At 45.9% G+C, this 17,139-nt stretch overlaps 1 protein-coding gene across 1 annotated transcript; it reads right to left on the minus strand.

Moving 5' to 3' along the window:
- Positions 1–2,789: 2,789 nt before the first annotated feature.
- On the minus strand, positions 2,790–3,458 carry LOC127584348 (histone H2B 1/2-like). The gene has a single exon (XM_052041068.1). The coding sequence runs from the start codon at positions 3,419–3,421 to the stop codon at positions 3,047–3,049; it is 375 nt and encodes a 124-aa protein (XP_051897028.1). The 5' UTR covers positions 3,422–3,458; the 3' UTR covers positions 2,790–3,046.
- Positions 3,459–17,139: the final 13,681 nt, after the last annotated feature.

Below are 17,139 nucleotides of genomic sequence, written 5' to 3' on the forward strand. Positions count from 1 at the left end.
GTTATGAGGTTGAGGAAATTTGGTATGTCTCCAATGACTCTTGTAAATTTCTATAGATGACTTGTTGCATCACAGCCTGGTATGGAGGCTCCAATGCACAAGAGGCTACAGAGGGTTGTAGACTCAGCCAGCTCCATCACAGGCCAACCTTCACCACCACTGATGACTTCTTCAAGAGGCGGTACCTCAAGAAGGTGGTATTCATCACTAAGGACCCTCACCATCTGGGACATGCTCTCTTTTAGTTACTACCATCAGGGAAGAGGTACAGGAGCCTGAAGACAAACACTCAACTATTCAGAAACACCTTCTTCCCCTCCACCATCAGATTTCTGAACAGTCCATGAACCCATAAACACTGCCTCGTTACTCCTTTTTGCACTATTTATTTTGTAATTTACAGTATTTTATGTCTTGCACTGTACTGCTGCCGCAACACAACACATTTCACATCATGAGGCAGTGATAATAAATCTGATTCTGTTTAGGTACTTAAATGTTGGGAGACTCTGTACCCCCACAACTCCCTTGGGCAATGCGTTCCAGGTTCCAACCACCCACTGGGTGTAAAAAGTCCTTCCTTGGATCCCCTCCAAACCTCCCACCTTGAACCTAGGCCTTCTAGTTTTTAGACACCTTTGCTATTGGAAAAGTTTGTTACTATTTGCCTTATTTATGCACCTCACAACTTTATAAACCTCTGTCAGATCCCTCCTTAGTTTCAAGGAAAATGTACCCAGCTTATTTGGTCTCTCATGAATGGAAGCCCTCTATCTAGTGAATGAAAATCAAAACAACTTTAGATGCTGGTAATCTGAAACAAAAAATGAAAATGCTGGGAACACTCAGTAGGACAGGCAGCATCCGTGGAGAGAGAAACAAGAGTTAACGGTTCAGGTGAAGGGTCCAGCCTGGTTTTCGATTGCTGTGTCTGAATTTGTTCTGATTTGGTGCTCCTGGTTTGCCAGACCCGGGGTGCACTGTGATCCAGGATAGTGAGACAGTTAATAAGGACTCTGCCCTCAGCCTGAATCAGGTTTAACTACAAATCTGATCAAAGGAATGACAGATCAGAAACCTCTGGTGCCAGTTAGCTGAAAAAGCCCCAATTTCAGCACAAAGAATAAAACCTATCAGATGAGATTCTGCATAAAGTGTTCATTGCCAGAAACATTGTATGCTTTAAAAGTATCTCACTTCGCTGCTGCTTTAAATTCCTTTGTATTGCCTGCACTCTGGGTTGTCGCTGCTACTGAAGGGAAGAGACCTGAGAAAATCTCTTGCCGTTTCATTCTGTTCCTTTTCATCTTGGACCCGTCTTGAGGAAAAAGTCTTGACGAGCATGTTAATTGCCAAGGCAAAAAAGGCAATGGACCACATGGGTAAATTAGATTACTGTAGATGGGTACTTGATAGCATAGACATGGTGGGCCAAAGGGCCTGTTCCTGTGCTGTATGACTATGATTTATGTCTCAAGAATATTTTCATCCATAGGGTGGTTGAAGTCCAGAAGATGTGGGATGGATGTCATTAAACTGGAGAGGATGCAAAAAAAGATTTACCAGCTGTGACACTTTACTCTGTTATTGTTTTTACCTGTACTACCTCAATGCACTCTACTAATTCAATGTAACTGCACTGTGTAATGAATTGACCTGTACGATGGGTCTGCAAGACAAGTTTTTCCATTGTACCTTGGTACAAGTGATAATAATAAACCAATACTGGAGGGCTTGGGTTATAAGGAGAGGCTGGATAGGCTAGGATTTATTTCCCTGGAGCACAGGAGGCTAAGAGGTGACCTTATGGAGGTTTATAAAATCATGAGCAGCATAGATAGGCTTTGGCACCCTCTCTTCTCCTCTCCCCCCCCCCCCCAGGAGTAGGGGAGCCCAAAACTAGAGGGCATAGGTTTAAATTGAGAGGGGAAAAAAGGACCCAAGGGGCAACTTTTTCCACACAGTGAGTGGAGAGTATATGTGACCGGCTGCCGGAGGAGGTGGTAGAGGTGGGGACAATTACAACACTTAAAAAGACATTTAGACAATTACACGGATAGGGAAGGTTTAGGACGATTATGGGCCAAATGCAGGCAAGTGGTCGGCACGGACGAATTGGGCCGAAGGGCCTGTTTCTGTGCTCTATGACTCCATGATGCGGTTGGTGGAGGCAGGTACTCCCACAATATGTAGGTATTTAGTTAAGTACCATCTCATCGGAAGGCAAAGGGCTGACTGCTGGATAATGGGGTCGGGACGGATGTGGACTCTCATTGTGGGCATGACGAGGTGGGGCCGAAGTGTCGCTCCGAGAACGTGGTAATCACACTATTACACGATAGGACATTCAAACTCAACCTTTGCGGGGGGGGGGGGGGGGGGGAAGAAAGAGAACCACTGGTCCTTCCGTCGCTCCTGAGAAGGTAGTAGGGATGGTACCGTGAGTGGGGACAGTTAGGATGGACAACAAATGCTAGCACTGCCCGAGACATCCACATCCCACGGAACACCTCGGGTGGAGTTCACACGATCATCCTGTGTCTGGGTTCCCTTCCACATCCTAGATAGGTGTTGGTTGGCAGGTTAATTGTCTGCCGTGACTTGCCCCTGAACGTACGGGTGGGTGGTCGGAGAATGAGAAAGGGAAGAGGCTGTCAAGTCGATGGGATTGCAATGAAGAATATAAAGGATTCGCGTAGATGGGTGCTTGAAGGTCGGTGCGAACGTTTCCCTGCTTTGTAACCAAAACAATACATTTACGCATAACTAATTGCTACTATGAGCAAGGATTGGAGACAAGGTCTGCTTTATTACGTACGAAAAACAACACAACAATGCTACAGATCAATGAAGCCGCCTTTTCGGGAGAGTGGTGTTACTTGAGGCCGAAACAGGAATCAGTAGCGAGCTGATTGCTTCATCAAGAACCTTAATTTCATACAAAAAGTATACGTACAGCAACGCTGGCATAGCTGTTTCAGAGATGTGGGTGGCTCTTAGAAGAGCCTTTGTTTTGAGAGATTTTTTTGCAGTCCGTTGTGGAGCTTCACTTAGAGCTGGTGTACTTGGTCACCGCCTTTGTCCCTTCCGACACGGCGTGCTTGGCCAGTTCCCCAGGCAGCAGCAGGCGCACGGCCGTCTGGATCTCCCGGGAACTAATGGTCAGCCTCTTGTTGTAATGGGCCAGGCGGGAAGCCTCGCCAGCGATGCGCTCGAAAATATCGTTCACAAACGAGTTCATGATGCTCATGGCCTTGGAGGAGATGCCGGTGTCGGGGTGAACCTGCTTCATCACTTTGTAGATGTAGATGGAGTAACTCTCCTTCCTCAACTTCCTCCGCTTCTTGGTGCCCTTGGCTGGCGCTTTATTTAATGTCTTTTTAGCGCCTTTCTTCGAAACCACTTTCTTCTCTTCAGGCATTTTAATTGCAGACGGTCTGAAACACAATGCAGTACGTCGCCGCTCCCCACTTATATAGGCAGCGTCCACCGTCTTATGCTAATAAAGGATTGGTGCAGATCGTGATTGTGATTGGGTTGTGGTGACATAATTCGTGTCGTTTCCCTCTGATTGGTGAAGCAATTGCAAAGCCGAAGGAACCAATGGCAAGTTTCCACACCACAATCCTTGAGAGCCTTCACTAAGTCCTCTGTAGGTTGAAGCAGCGCGTCGTTGTCCTGCCGCCGCTCCGCGCTGGGGGGCTGAATCCAGTGTAACAGCTTCTCAACAACAATATGGTGTGTTGTTCACAGAGCCCATCGGTGCCTTGTGTACAGAATGGATTCACTTGATGGCGCATTAGATGCAAAGTAAACAAATAATCTGCTGGAAGAGGCTGCAGATGCTGGAATCTGGAGCAATGCTGGAGGAACTCTGCGGGTTAGGCAGCATCCGTAGGAGGAAAGGAGTTGTCAAAACCCTGCATTTCTTCCCACAGCTGCTGCTCCCATAAATGAGAACTATGAAAATGTTGCCCTCCTGTCCATTATGTACTCCTTGCTTGGGGATTCATCGTCTTCAATGTAAATATGTCGCTGGATAATATTTCACCGGGGACTGGGGTCTGCCTATTTTGTTGGGAAAGAACTCCTTTCTCTGGATATCTGCACTCTATTTGATTACCCTGATATACCTTAGTTTTGTTTTATTGTTTTATTTTGATCAGTGCATTGGAAGAGCGTCTCAAGTACCAAGACCCACCAAAGCTGATTGATTTCCTGATGTTGGTAGAATTTAGAGTACTTTTTGCCTTTCGGTCCTCTAAAACTTCAATAATCTACCAAAAGGCTGCATTAAACACTCTCGAAACAGGAAACATCTTTCAATATAAACTGCTCCTAGCAGGAATACTAACTCCCTGGTTCAGGCCAGACCAAATAGCTTTTCATCTATCAGATAATTTGTAACTTGTGCTATTTCATGCTGTTGGTTTTAATTGGTAACCGTGCAACTTGTGAACAAGTACCATGCTTTCACCCAATAATTAAAGTGGTGTTAAGCTGAGGTTTCAGTGCATAAGTTTGATGCATTTTCTAATGAATAGCTCTCGCTACACTATTGTAACATTGACACAGTGTCTTCCAATCTGATTGTGCTTATGACATTGGATCAAGCTTACCCTTCTAAATCAATGTCCAGGCAAAGAAGGAACAATCTTACTTCTCCTGTTTTACAGATTGATTGATTGATTATGTGCATCACTTGGGATCAGTGTGAGACTGATTCCTGCTGTAAACGGCTGTGAAACAGTGAATGAGAATCTGTGTGAGAAAGTGGTGTCTGCACTGCTAATTCATAGAATCAGCACAGAAAGAGGCCATTCAGCCCCTAAAGTCTATGTCAGATGTCAGACACTGTCGAGCAAAATTTCATTCCCCTGCTCTTTGCCATAGCACTGCACATATTTCCTCCTCTATCCGGTTCCCCTTTGAAAGCCTTGATTGGCTTTTTCTAGCATATACAGGCACTGAGTTCCAGAACAAAACCGCACTTAATATCAAAAGGATTCTTTCCCCCCTTACAACCACCTGTGTCTTTGCTCATCAACTTAGATCTGAGTCCCTGGTCTCACCTTATCTGCGAACGGGAACAGTTTCTGCTGTTTGTTTTATGCTGTAGTTAAATCCATCAGTACCTTAGGCAGCCTAGGTGTTTTGTTCCAAAGATAAACCATTCATGATTTATATAGAAAATAAAATTGGGAAATGTAATTTTCTTTATTCACTGTACCAAGCAATCCAACACATCTCCTTACAATTTATCAATGTCACTGATGTTTCAGCCTTAAACACTGTGTCAGTGCAGTGTTTGTGAGGCTATTACGTAGGACCCAACCTCTCAGTGTCCAGTGGCAGCAGGTTGCAAGACCATGATCCTTTCTCGTGAAGATTTTGTGGCGACTGCACTGAGCTTCGGTGTGTCTCTCAATACCTTGGAAGGTGCCAGTCAGTTGCAGGTGTCTCCTGAACCAGATTGACTAACAAATTTCATGCAGATCAAAATGCATCTTTCACCGATTTATTGATCTTCCAGCAGCAATCAATGTTTGTATCAGTCCATGTCCCTGGGATCAACCTATGGAGCACAGAGTCCTGTGTTATGCAGCTGCTCAGAACCTCAACAAAGACCACTGTAGGCTTTTCTGGACCTTCCGGGCAAACACACCATCCACAAGAAGATGGATGACTGTCTCATCTGCACTGCAGCCACCTATTGTGCGGTGGGATTGAGAGTCCAGCTGTATGTGAAGGATGTGGCGGAGAGGGCCCTTCTCACCAGCAGTCGGGCTGGGGCTTCCTGTCTGTTATAAATTCAAGCAATGAGGCATCAGGAAGATGACATTTTATTCCAAAAAAGGACTCTATTCAGAATAACAAGATAAGTACAAGTGCAAAAAAAGAACAGTGCATGGCTCTTTACATTCGTAGTGTTGTTCGGTCCACAGTGTTATTGATTCTGTACATTAGTAGCGTTAACATATTTTTCCTACTCCCTTTCCTCTCCCTACCTCAATCTGAGGTTCCCACCTGCTTTAAGAAGACCACTATCATCTCAGTACCAAAGAAAAATAAGGTAACTTGCCCTAATGACTATCAGCTGGTGGCTCTGACATCTACCATCATGAAGTGTTTCGAGAGGCTGGTCATTGCTCACGTCAAATCCAGCCTCCCAATGCAATTCGCCTACCACTGAAACAGGTCCATGGCAGACACCATCTCCCTGGCACTACACTCATCACTGGAGCATCTGGATAATAAAGTCACCTACACAAGAATAAAGACACCTACACAAGAATAAAGACACCTACACAAGAATACAGCTCCACCTTCAATACCATAATTCAAAGCAAACTCATCTCCAGGCTCCTAGACCTGGGACTCTCTTTGCAACTGGATCCTCGACTTCCTGACCAACTGAATGTAATCAGTAGGGATAGGCAGCAATGCCTCCGGCAGGATTATCCTCAACACTGGTGTCCCACAAGGCTGCATCCTCAGTTGCTTACTCTACTCCCTATACACTCACGATTGTGTGGTCAGATTCTGCTCTAACTCCATCTACAAGTTTGCAGATGACACCACCATAGAGGGCTGAATCTCGAATAATGATGAGTTGGAGTACAGGAAGAAGATAGAGTGCCTAGTGGCATGGTGTCATGACAACAACCTTTCCCTCAATGTCAGCAAAACAAAAGAGCTAGTCATTTACTGCAGGAAGCAGGGCAGTGCACACACTCCTGTTTACATGAATGGTGCTGAGGTGGAGATACTTCCCAGGTGTAAACATCACCAACAGCTTGTCAAAGTCAAAGTTGAGTTTATTGTCATAATGACAAGTACATGTGTGCACAGGTGCAATGAAAAACTTACTTGCAGCAGCATCACAGGCACATAGCATCAGATAAGCAGCATTCACAAGAAAAACATAAATTATACACAATTTTTACAAGAAAGAACACAATTAGAACAAAAAGTCCATTTTAGTGCAAAGTGATCAAAATGGTCATTGTGTTGCTAAACTCCAGTGATTAGGGTTGTGCTGGTTGATTCAAGAATCAAATAGTTGAAGGGAAGTAACTGTTCTTGAACCTGGTGGTGTGGGGCTTCAGCCTTCTGTACTTCCTGCTCGATGGCAGCCATGAGAAGATGGCACGGCCCAGATAGTGGGGATCTTTGGTGGTGGATGTTGCCTTCTTGAGGCAGTGCCTCCTGTAGATACTACCGATGGTGGGGATAGATGTGCCCGTGATGTATTGGGCAGACTCCACTACTCTCTGCAGCCTTCTATGTTCCTGTGCATTCGAATTGCTGTACCAGATCATGATGCAGCCAGTCCAAGCACATAGACACCATGGACAAGGGAGCGCACCAGCGCCTGTACTTCCTCATGAAGCTAAAGAAATTTGGCATGTCCCTGTTGATCCTCACCAATTTTTATAGATGCACCAAAGAAAGCATCCTATCTGGCTTGATGTGGCAACTGCTGTGCCCAAGACCGCAAGAAATTGTAGAGCGTTGTGGATTCATCTCAGCACATCACAAAAACCAGCCTCTCCTCCATGGACTCCGTCTACACTTCTCAGTGTCTCATTAAAACAGCCAGCATAATCAAACCCACCCCCCACCCTGGACATTCTCTCTTCTCTCCCCCCTCCAATCGAGCAGAAGACACTAAAGCCTGAAAGCATGTACCACCAGACAGTTTCTATCCTGCTGTTATAAGACTATTCAACGGACATCTTGTATGGTAAGATGGATTCTTAACCTGCCTGCACTGCACTTTCTCTGTAATTGTAACACTATATTCTGCATTCTGTTATTGTTTTTCCCTTGTACTACCTCGATGTGCTGATATGATGAATTGATCTGTATGGATGGGGACAGCCCACAGATCAGAGAGTCCTCTCTTACACAGCTGTTTTGGATGAACCACAAGAAGTCATGTGCAATCTCCTCCAGGCCTCCTTTGCAGATACACAGTCCCCAAAGATGTGGGCGACCGTCTCCCTCTCATCGCACCATCAGGAAGATGACTGCCACGGTGCAGTGGGAGTGTCACATACAGTAACATCGAGTGCACCTTGCATCTGATGACCAGCTTCACCTGATGACCACTTATAATATTTCCAGCAACAGCCCCTTTAATACATGCAGAATAACATCTTAGCAATTTCTTGCTCAGAAATTGGTGGGTTTTTCCAAAGGGACAATTTCTCCCAGCTCCAAAGTGTCAGTTCCCCAACCAGATTTGACCTAAACCTGATTGGCAAGAGCCCGAGGCCCAATCAGCATTGAGGGTGGGCCTTCATAGTGTATAAAAGGCTGATTGGCCAGTGCCCCGGGAGAAGTGGCAGGTGAGTGGTCCTGACTGAGCAGACAGTGCATGTCGGGTGGAGGGAATGCTCCCCACAAACAGCTGGTGACCACAGTGGGCAGCCAGGGCGGAGTGAGGGAGACGTCACTACTGACCCAGCCCTATGGCTCTGAGGGAGATCTGGCACTACCAGAAATCTACTGAGCTGTTTCCCCCACTAACCGTTCTTCCAGGGTCTGGTGTGGGAGAGCGCTCAGGACTTCAACGCAGGTCCACAGAGAGCGCGCCTGTAACCCTCCCTCAGTCTCAGTACAACAAAGGCTCTTTTAAGAACTGCTGTAAAGAGCTGCCATCTCCTTTATTCCACCCAAGTGCTCTGTGTTTTCTTTGTCTCTTTGTGCTTATTAATTAGCAACATTTAATTACCAGATAATGTGTACCAGCTGCACCCGTGGTAGAATTCTAGTAACCTTAAACAAGGGTTTGCTGTCAAACCTGGAGTCATTTAAGAGTAAAACATGATGATGCTGGAGGAACTCAGCAGGCCAGGCAGCATCCGTGGAGAAAAGCAGGTGGTCAACGTTTCGGGTCAGGACCCTTCCTCAGGTCTGAAGATAGGAAAAGAGGAAGCCCGATATATAGGAGGTGGTTATGGACAAAGCGATCTGCATCTCCCCGTTGTCAGTCACTTCAACTCCCCCTCCCACACTATCACAGATATGTCAGTCCTCAGCCTCCTCCACTGCCAGGAGAATTCCAAGCGCAAACTGGAGGAACAGCACCTCATTTTCCGTCTTGGAATCTTGCAGCCTAACGGCATGAACATTGAATTCTCCCACTTTAAGTAAACCTCACGCCCCTTCCCCACAAACCCCCCCCACCATGCTTCTTCCCTTTCCTAGCCTATCTTTTTTTCTACCTTTTTTTCCCCTCTCTCTCCTTACCTTTGACCCATCCCCCGGTGGATCTGCTCTCCCCTCCTCCCCCACACCTGCCTATCACTATCTCTTACCTGCATCTACCCATCACTACCTTGTGCCCACCCCGCCTCCCCTCTTTTGTCCACCTATCACTGCTCTGCTTTTCCCTCCTATACATTGGGAGGGAACTCCCCAGAAGCAACTGGTGACTAAATCAACCAGTCACAGATGCAGTGAAGAAGCCTCAACGCTACTGACCCAGCACCGTGGCTCTGAAGGAGATCCAGGGCCAGCAGAAATCTGAGTTGCTCCTCCGCAAACTGTCCTTCCAAGGTCTGGTGTGGGAGATCGTTTAGGACTTCAAGACAGACCGTCGGACCCAGAGCTTGGCCACCATGGACCTGCAGAAGGCCAGCAAGACTTAACTGGCTGGGCATCTATCATTAAGAACCCTCACCACCCGGGACATGTCCTCTTCACGTTCACATTGGGGAGGAGGTACAGGAGTCTGAAGACTCACACCCAACATTTCAGGAACAGCTTCTTCCCCTCCGCCATCAGATTTCTGGACGGTTCATGAACCCATGAACACTCATGGATTGCACTATTTATTTATTTTTGTAACTGATAGTAATTTTTATGTCTTGCTGCCACAAAACAACAAATTTCTCAATGTATGTCAGTGATAACAAACCTGATGCTGATTCTAGGCACTGGTGAGTCACCAGCCCAGAGACATCCAACTGGCCTGCTGCAGCCACAGTTGTAGAATTCTGGTGACTTTAAACAAGGATTTGATCTTAAGGCTGAATGCAACCTGGAGTCATTTACTAGGAATTGTAAGGACATGAAATAGAAGTGAGGGCAGATCGCGCGGTGTGTAAAAAGGCAGATTGGCCATTGTCCCCACCAATCTCATCATGGTGGTGAGTCAGAGGGGAAAAGCTGGTCAGGACCATGCAGAGGTCGAGCAAGTTGACTGGAGGGAAAGGTCCCCAGGAGCAACTGATGAATAAAGTGGCCAGTGACCGACAGAGTGAAAGAACTTCACCTCTACAGGTTCTCCCTGGGTAACCCAATTTGCAAGTTGGAAATGTGACTGCAAACTGAGCTCCCACATGGCAGAAGATGCTGGCAAAACCATCCCACTGCTCTATCCCAATCCCAATAACATCCCAAATGCTCGCTTATATGGACAGGCGGTACATAAGCTGGGGAGGACCTTTACCTACCGCCACTGTGGCTCTGAGGGTGATCTGGCACTCGCAGGAAGCTGAGCTGCTCCACGTACTGTCCTTCCAGGGAACGGTGGGGGACATCGCTCAGAACTTCAGGACAGACCATGGCTCCCAGAGCTTGGCCACCTGCAGGAGGCTCTGTGATGATACCAGCCTGTGCACTGTCCCTACCAAGTGGGACACCGGCCCACAGGCATCCAGCTGACCCAATGCAACTGCAGGGATTGTGCCTGAAATTCTCCGTCTCAGCCCTTCAAAGGCTCTTAAGAGCCACTGTAAAAAGCTGCTGTTCCCTTTATTCCACCCGCACGTTCTATATTTTCTTTGTCTCTGTGTTTATTGATTCTTAACACTTAATTGCAAGTTAGTGTGTATGAGATGCACGTGTGGTACAACACTGGTGATTTTAAACAAGGATTTAGTGTTGAGACTGAACAGAACCTGAAGTCATTTAGCAGTGATGTACTGTGAGATTCGAACCTGCTCCACCATTCATCGTTCGTGACTTGTGTCTACCTCATGCCCCTTGACTTCCTGGAAACAACTGGCAACTAAAGCGACCAGCCGTGGATGGAGTGAAGAAGCCTCACTGCTACCGACCTGGGACTGTGCCTCTGAGTGCTACCAGAACTCTTGAGTTGCTCTTCCACAAACTATCCTTCCAAGGCCTGGTGTGGGAGATTGCTCAGGACAGACCATAACACTGCAGGAGGCCAGAGAGGTTTACCTGCTGGGGCTCCGTGAGGACACGAACCTGCCGCATCCACAGGGAGCATGCCTGAAACCTTCCCTCTCAGTTCACCAAAGGCTCTTTCAAGAGCCACTGTAAAGAGTTGCCATCTGCTTTATCCTACCTGAGTGCTCTATATTTTCTTTGTCTCTTCTGTGTTTATTGATTCTCAATATCTAATTATCAGATATGAGGTGCGCACGTGGTAGGATCCTTGTGACTTTAACAAGGATTTGGTCTGAAGGCTGGATAGAACCTGGAGTCATTTATCAGTATTTGTAAGAACACCTGAAACAGAAGGGAGAGTGAGCCTTTACACCGTTCAAACCTGCCCTACCGCCGATCTCCCAAACACTCATTTATATGGACAGGCTGTACACATGTTGGGTGTTCATAAGCCAGGGAGGACCTGTACCAACCAGAGCTGTGGGTCTGAGGGTGATCCAGAACTAGCAGAAATCTGAGCTGCTCCTCCACAAACTGTCCTTCCAGAGTCTGGTGTGGGAGATCACTCAGGGCTTCAAGACAGACCTTGGCTCCCAGAGCTCGGCCATGAGGTGTGTGCATGATAGAATCCCGGTGACTTTAAGCAAGGATTTGGACCCAGGATTGAATAGAACCTAGAGTCATTTACCGTAACTCATAGAGTCATACAGCATGGAAACAGTCCCTTCGGTCCAACTCGTCCATGCCGACTGTGTTGCCCAGCGAGCTGGTCCCACCTGCCTGCGTTCACCCATAACCCTCTAAACCTCTCCTGCCTGTGTGCTGTCTGCTATCCAGAGCTATCTAGGTGGCTTTTAAATGTTGCTAATGTGCCCGCCTCAACCACTATTTCTGGCAGCTCATTCCAAATACACACCACCCTTTGCGTGAAGAAGCTGCCCGATGTCCCTTTTAAATCCCTCACTTCTGATCTTAAATCTATGCCCTCTTGTTTTTAGCACATCCTCCCTGGGAAAAAGACTATGTGGTTTCATCCTGTCTATGATCTTATACACCTCTATCAGGTCAACCCTCAATCTCCTACGTTCCAGGCAATAAAATCCTAGTCTACACAACCTCTCCTTGTAACTCAGGCCCGAAGTCCAGGTAAATCTTTTCTGCACTCTTTCTAGTTTAATAACATCTTTCCTATAACAGGGTGACCAAAACTGTGCTCAATACTCCAAGTGCGGCCTCACCAATGGCAGGCATGGTAGTGTAGCAGTTAGTGTAATGCTTTACAGCACCAGCAACCAGGGTTCAATTCCGGCCACCGTCTGTAAGGAGTTTGTACGTTCTCCCCATGTCTGTGTGGGTTTCCTCCTGGTGCACCGGTTTCCTCCCACATTCCAAAGCCGTACGGGTTAGGAAGTTGTGGGCGTGCTACATTGGCACGGGAAGCGTGGCGACACTTGCGGGTGGACCCCAGAACACTCTACACAAAAGATGCATTTCACTGTGTGTTTCGATGTACATGTGACTAATAAAGAAATCTTATCTTATATAACTGCAACCTAACTTCCCAACTCCTATACTTAATGCCCTGTAGGAACATAAGAAATAGAAGTGAGAGTAAGTCTTTACACCATTGAAGTCCCCTCCATCATTCTGGTTCATATGTACCTCGGTACCATTTTATCCCACTATCCCTATACCCCGTGATGCCCTTAATATCGACATACTACAGATCTCTGTTTTGATAAAATGTTATAGACACTTGTAAAGGTTTGCCACCCTTTGACAAAATTCAGTTCCAAATGGCCTACCTCCAGTTGGGACTGTGGCCCTTCGCTCTAGTTTCCTTAGCTAAAAGTACATTTGTCCTGCATTTAGTCTGTAAGAACAGCTCTCATGTCTTCACAGTGCCAGGCTAGAATCAAACTCAATAAGGTTGTCTTTCCCTGCTGATTCTCCTAAGTCTGTTCCCTTGACTGTGGTTTCGTTAGACAGCAGGCATGGGCAATGGAATCTCATTCATTCATTCAGTTCTGTCATTAATTGGATGTTAATGCATTTGACTACTTAAGCGTAACAGTAGACTGTGACCTATGTCAAGTTTTAATGGAGCTTGTCCACATTGACTATCCGCAAGAGGTTAAATGGGAGCGATAAAATAAATTAAAAATAAACAGGCAGACACCCATATGGAGCTCTACTCTCCCTAAGTAGAGCTAGGGTCTAGACTTTTTGATTAGTTTTGTGTTGAAAAGTTTAAAATAGTTAACTTTTATAATAAAAGTTATAATAAATTTTAATTTTATAATAAATTTTAATTTAAGACAATATGAAGTAACCAGAATCACAACAATATTAGATAGATCTTCACCATAAAAGCCAAAACCACAAAAATATAACACCAGCACCTATGTCAAGAATTCATAAATGATCTAAAAACAGTAATTGTTTCTAGAAAGCTCAGTCTAGAGACTCGTTCCATGAATGTCTTAAATTTGGTGATCCTGAGAAAGCTCATTATAGAATCAGTTACTGGGACTCATTTCCCTATAGCTCTGATGATAAACCCAAAGAAGTTCACTGTTTCAATGTTACATTTGTCCTTAATGGCTTCATCAAGATGGTGGTACTTAGCCAAGTCTTCAATATTGGCCACACTCAAAGACTCCAAATTATCTTTGAATCTAATCAAAATATCCACAACTGCAACCCTATTTTCTTGGATGAAAATGATGTCTGGTATCCGTAACCTGCTGCAGCATCTAACGACTTTGATTTCTTAAAATAGATGCCTTCTTGTGTAAAATCTTTAAGATTTTGTGATGCTTAATCCTGGTCATTTTCGTAAAATAGTATCAGCCAGACACGTACCCCAAAGACTTGTTCATTAGTAGGGAGATGTGAAAAGCCTTTGACATTATTTCTAATAACCTTGTCCATTCTAAGATTAGAATGGAAATGATTATTAGAATCACACAGCACACACAGATACAGGGAGAACAAGCACAGACAGCAGCAGAGGTCAGGATTCTATGCTGTACCAGCTATGCCACTGTGCTGCAATGAGATCTCCCATTCTTTTAACCTTCTCAGCTTCTTCCTGACATCCACACCATCAGAAACTGGTTTCCATCCAATTCAATTTGTTTAATGTGGTATCAGGAAACAGCTGAGAGTAGCAAAGGCTTCGGTACCAGACAACATCCCGGCTGTAGCACTGATCAACCAACTTCAGTCTAGCTGTTCCAGTATGGTTACAACACTGGCATCTACCCAAGAACGTAAAATTTCCCAGGGATGTCCCATTTACAGAAAAGCAGGACAAAAACTACCCAATCAGTCTACTCACAATCAAACAAGCCATATTTACTCACCAATAACCCACTAATTCCCAGTTTGTGTTTTGCCAGGAGATCTTATCACAGTCTTGGTCCAAACATGGACCAACCAGCTGAGGTGACAATGATTGCCCCTGATATCAAGGCAGCATTTGACCCAGCGGGGTATCAAGGTGCTCTGGTAAAACTGAGGTCAATGGGCATCAAATGGAAAATACTCTGGTGGTTGTTGCTTTCAGGGTTCAATCATGAGACTGAGGGGTGACCTTACAGAGATGTATAATATCATGAGGGGCATAGATAAGGTGAATACACGCAGTCTTTTTCCCAGGGAAAGGGAATCAAAAACTAGAGGGCATAGGTTTAAGGTGAGAAGGGGGAGATTTAAAAAGGACCTGAGGGGCAACTTCTTCACACAGAGGGTGCAGCCAGAGGAAGTGGTTGAGGCAGGTACATTAGCAACGTTTAAAAGACACTTGGACAGGTACATGGATAGGAAAGGTTTAGAGGGATATGGGCCAAATGCAGGCAAATGGGACTTGCTTAGATGGGCATTTTGGTTGGCATGGATCAGTTGGGCTGAAGGGCCTGTTTCCACACTATATTACTCTATGACTTTGACTATTTCATCTGCAGTGCGTGGTGGCGTTGACAGTCCAGCTGTATATAAAGGATCTAGCAGGGATGGTCCTCTTCATTAACAGCCAAGCAAGGACTTGGTGCCTTTTAAAAACTCTAGTGACGAGGCATTCTGCCAAATGAATCTCACAGTCTGCTCGGGGAACCACAGGATCCATCATCTCCTCTCTCAGGGCATTCCGTGCAGACCACAGACTGGTGGACTTGAGGTCAAAGGTATTTTTCCACAGAAACTTTTCTAGGAGGGACAAGAGATACGGCAAACTCCAACTGAGTGGAATGTACTGCAGTAATGAGGCCAGACCCATCCATCACGAAACTGGGGATGGTTATTACCTCAGCACTTTGTGGCACTTTGTGCCTGTTCTTAGGCTCGAGGCACAGCTTGATGCAGTCACACATAAAGGTGGGCAGCAGGATGACAGCTACCTTGGGAATGTTTTCTCCCCTTTCTCTGCAGACCTGTACATCGTGTCCCGATGGATGTGATCCATTTTGGATCTCCAGATGAAATGGAAGATGGCTTGGGTGACGGACACAGTGCTTGAGTGGGACAAGGGCCACTTCTGTGCCACTTAGAGCAATCGAGAGCATCTTACACCTGATGACCAGATTCTTGCCGCCATCGAGAAGGGTCTATGATTCCACATTCCCAACTTCTGCTTTACCTTGGCTATTCATCTTGCTGCACACCTTGGCTCCTCCAAACCAGATTCCCAGCATCCGCAGGAACCAGACTTGATGTTGAAAGGAAGAGAGGATTGGTTTGGCCAGTTGCCAAAGAACATGGCCTTGCTTTTGCTGCATTCACTCTCGGCCCTAGGGCTGGTTCAGACTAATCGCAGATGCTGATCAATCTGCGGACCAACAGTGGATTCGAGTAGAAGACAGCAACATTAGCCCTGTACAGAGATGCTTTAACCCTGCCTCACCTCTCTTTCCAGATGAATTCAATAAAAGGTTCAATACAAATAAGACAGAAAAGGCAGTCTTGCCTGACTCCAGATTTGATGGGGAAGCTTTCTGTTCCCCATCAGTTAATTTGGACCGTGTTACTGATGTCTGTGCAGAGCGGTTATATTCAATTTCAGATTCCCTCCTCAAAGTCTATATTGGAGAGCACGTCCATCATGTCAGTGTGTGATATTCTGTCAAAGTCCTTCTCCTGGTCCAAGCTGAGCAGGCAACAGTCTGCCACCCTGTCCCACACGTAGGGGATGGTATTCCAGAGCAGCAGAAGGCTGCCAGAGATCTCAGTGATCTTCCTGCTGGGTTCATCCCAAGTCTGTTCCAGGTGGATCGCCTGCCCCAGAGCAAACTAGAATCGATTGGCAAAGGCCTTGGACAGAATCTTGTAATCCATGATCAATGATGAGATGGGTCACCAATTTCTGACCTCCTTCTGCTTGTAGATAAGGGCCATGTTCCTCATGATTCTGTCAGCATGGTGGTGTATGTGTGCTTCCAGCCGTTCTGACCTCATCCAGTTCAAACTCAATGTGTAAGCTCACTCTTTTGGGTGTTTTATTCATCCCAAAGAACAGATAGAGCTTGTCAACTCCTCCAGGGTCAATGTCTGGTCCGGGCTTAAGGGTGCAGATCACAGAGCTCCATCTGGAAGAAGTGTGAGTAATCTCATCCTGCCCCACGGACTCTGGATCAGAAGATGATCTCGGAGGACTCTGAGGGCAGGCCAGCATTGCTCTATCTGTTACAATGAACTTTGTTTGAACAGCAGAATGCTATCTGCACTTATATAGTTCCTAATCTTAAATTGACTGATACAATGATAACCTTTGATGGAATTTAGCCAGAACTGGACTTTAAGAGAATTGACAAAACTGTACAGCTGATGTATAATTTTATTTTCGGATGCTGAGGCTGCATTTTAAACATTTTCTTTAGCTCTGGGATTGTTTTATGAGGAGAGAACCAGGTCCAGTGCTGGTGAAATAACGACAGGATCCAGAGTGTTTCTGCAGGTTCACCTCCCCACCACTGCGGGGCAGTGCGCAGCGCC

The sequence above is a fragment of the Pristis pectinata genome, chromosome 29 (genome assembly GCF_009764475.1).
Source record: "Pristis pectinata isolate sPriPec2 chromosome 29, sPriPec2.1.pri, whole genome shotgun sequence".
Lineage (NCBI taxonomy): Eukaryota > Metazoa > Chordata > Chondrichthyes > Rhinopristiformes > Pristidae > Pristis > Pristis pectinata.

Excerpts from the sequence above, each read along its gene's own strand:
- LOC127584348 (XM_052041068.1), bottom strand. The coding sequence starts at position 3,421 with ATGCCTGAAGAGAAGAAAGTGGTTTCGAAGAAAGGCGCTAAAAAGACA.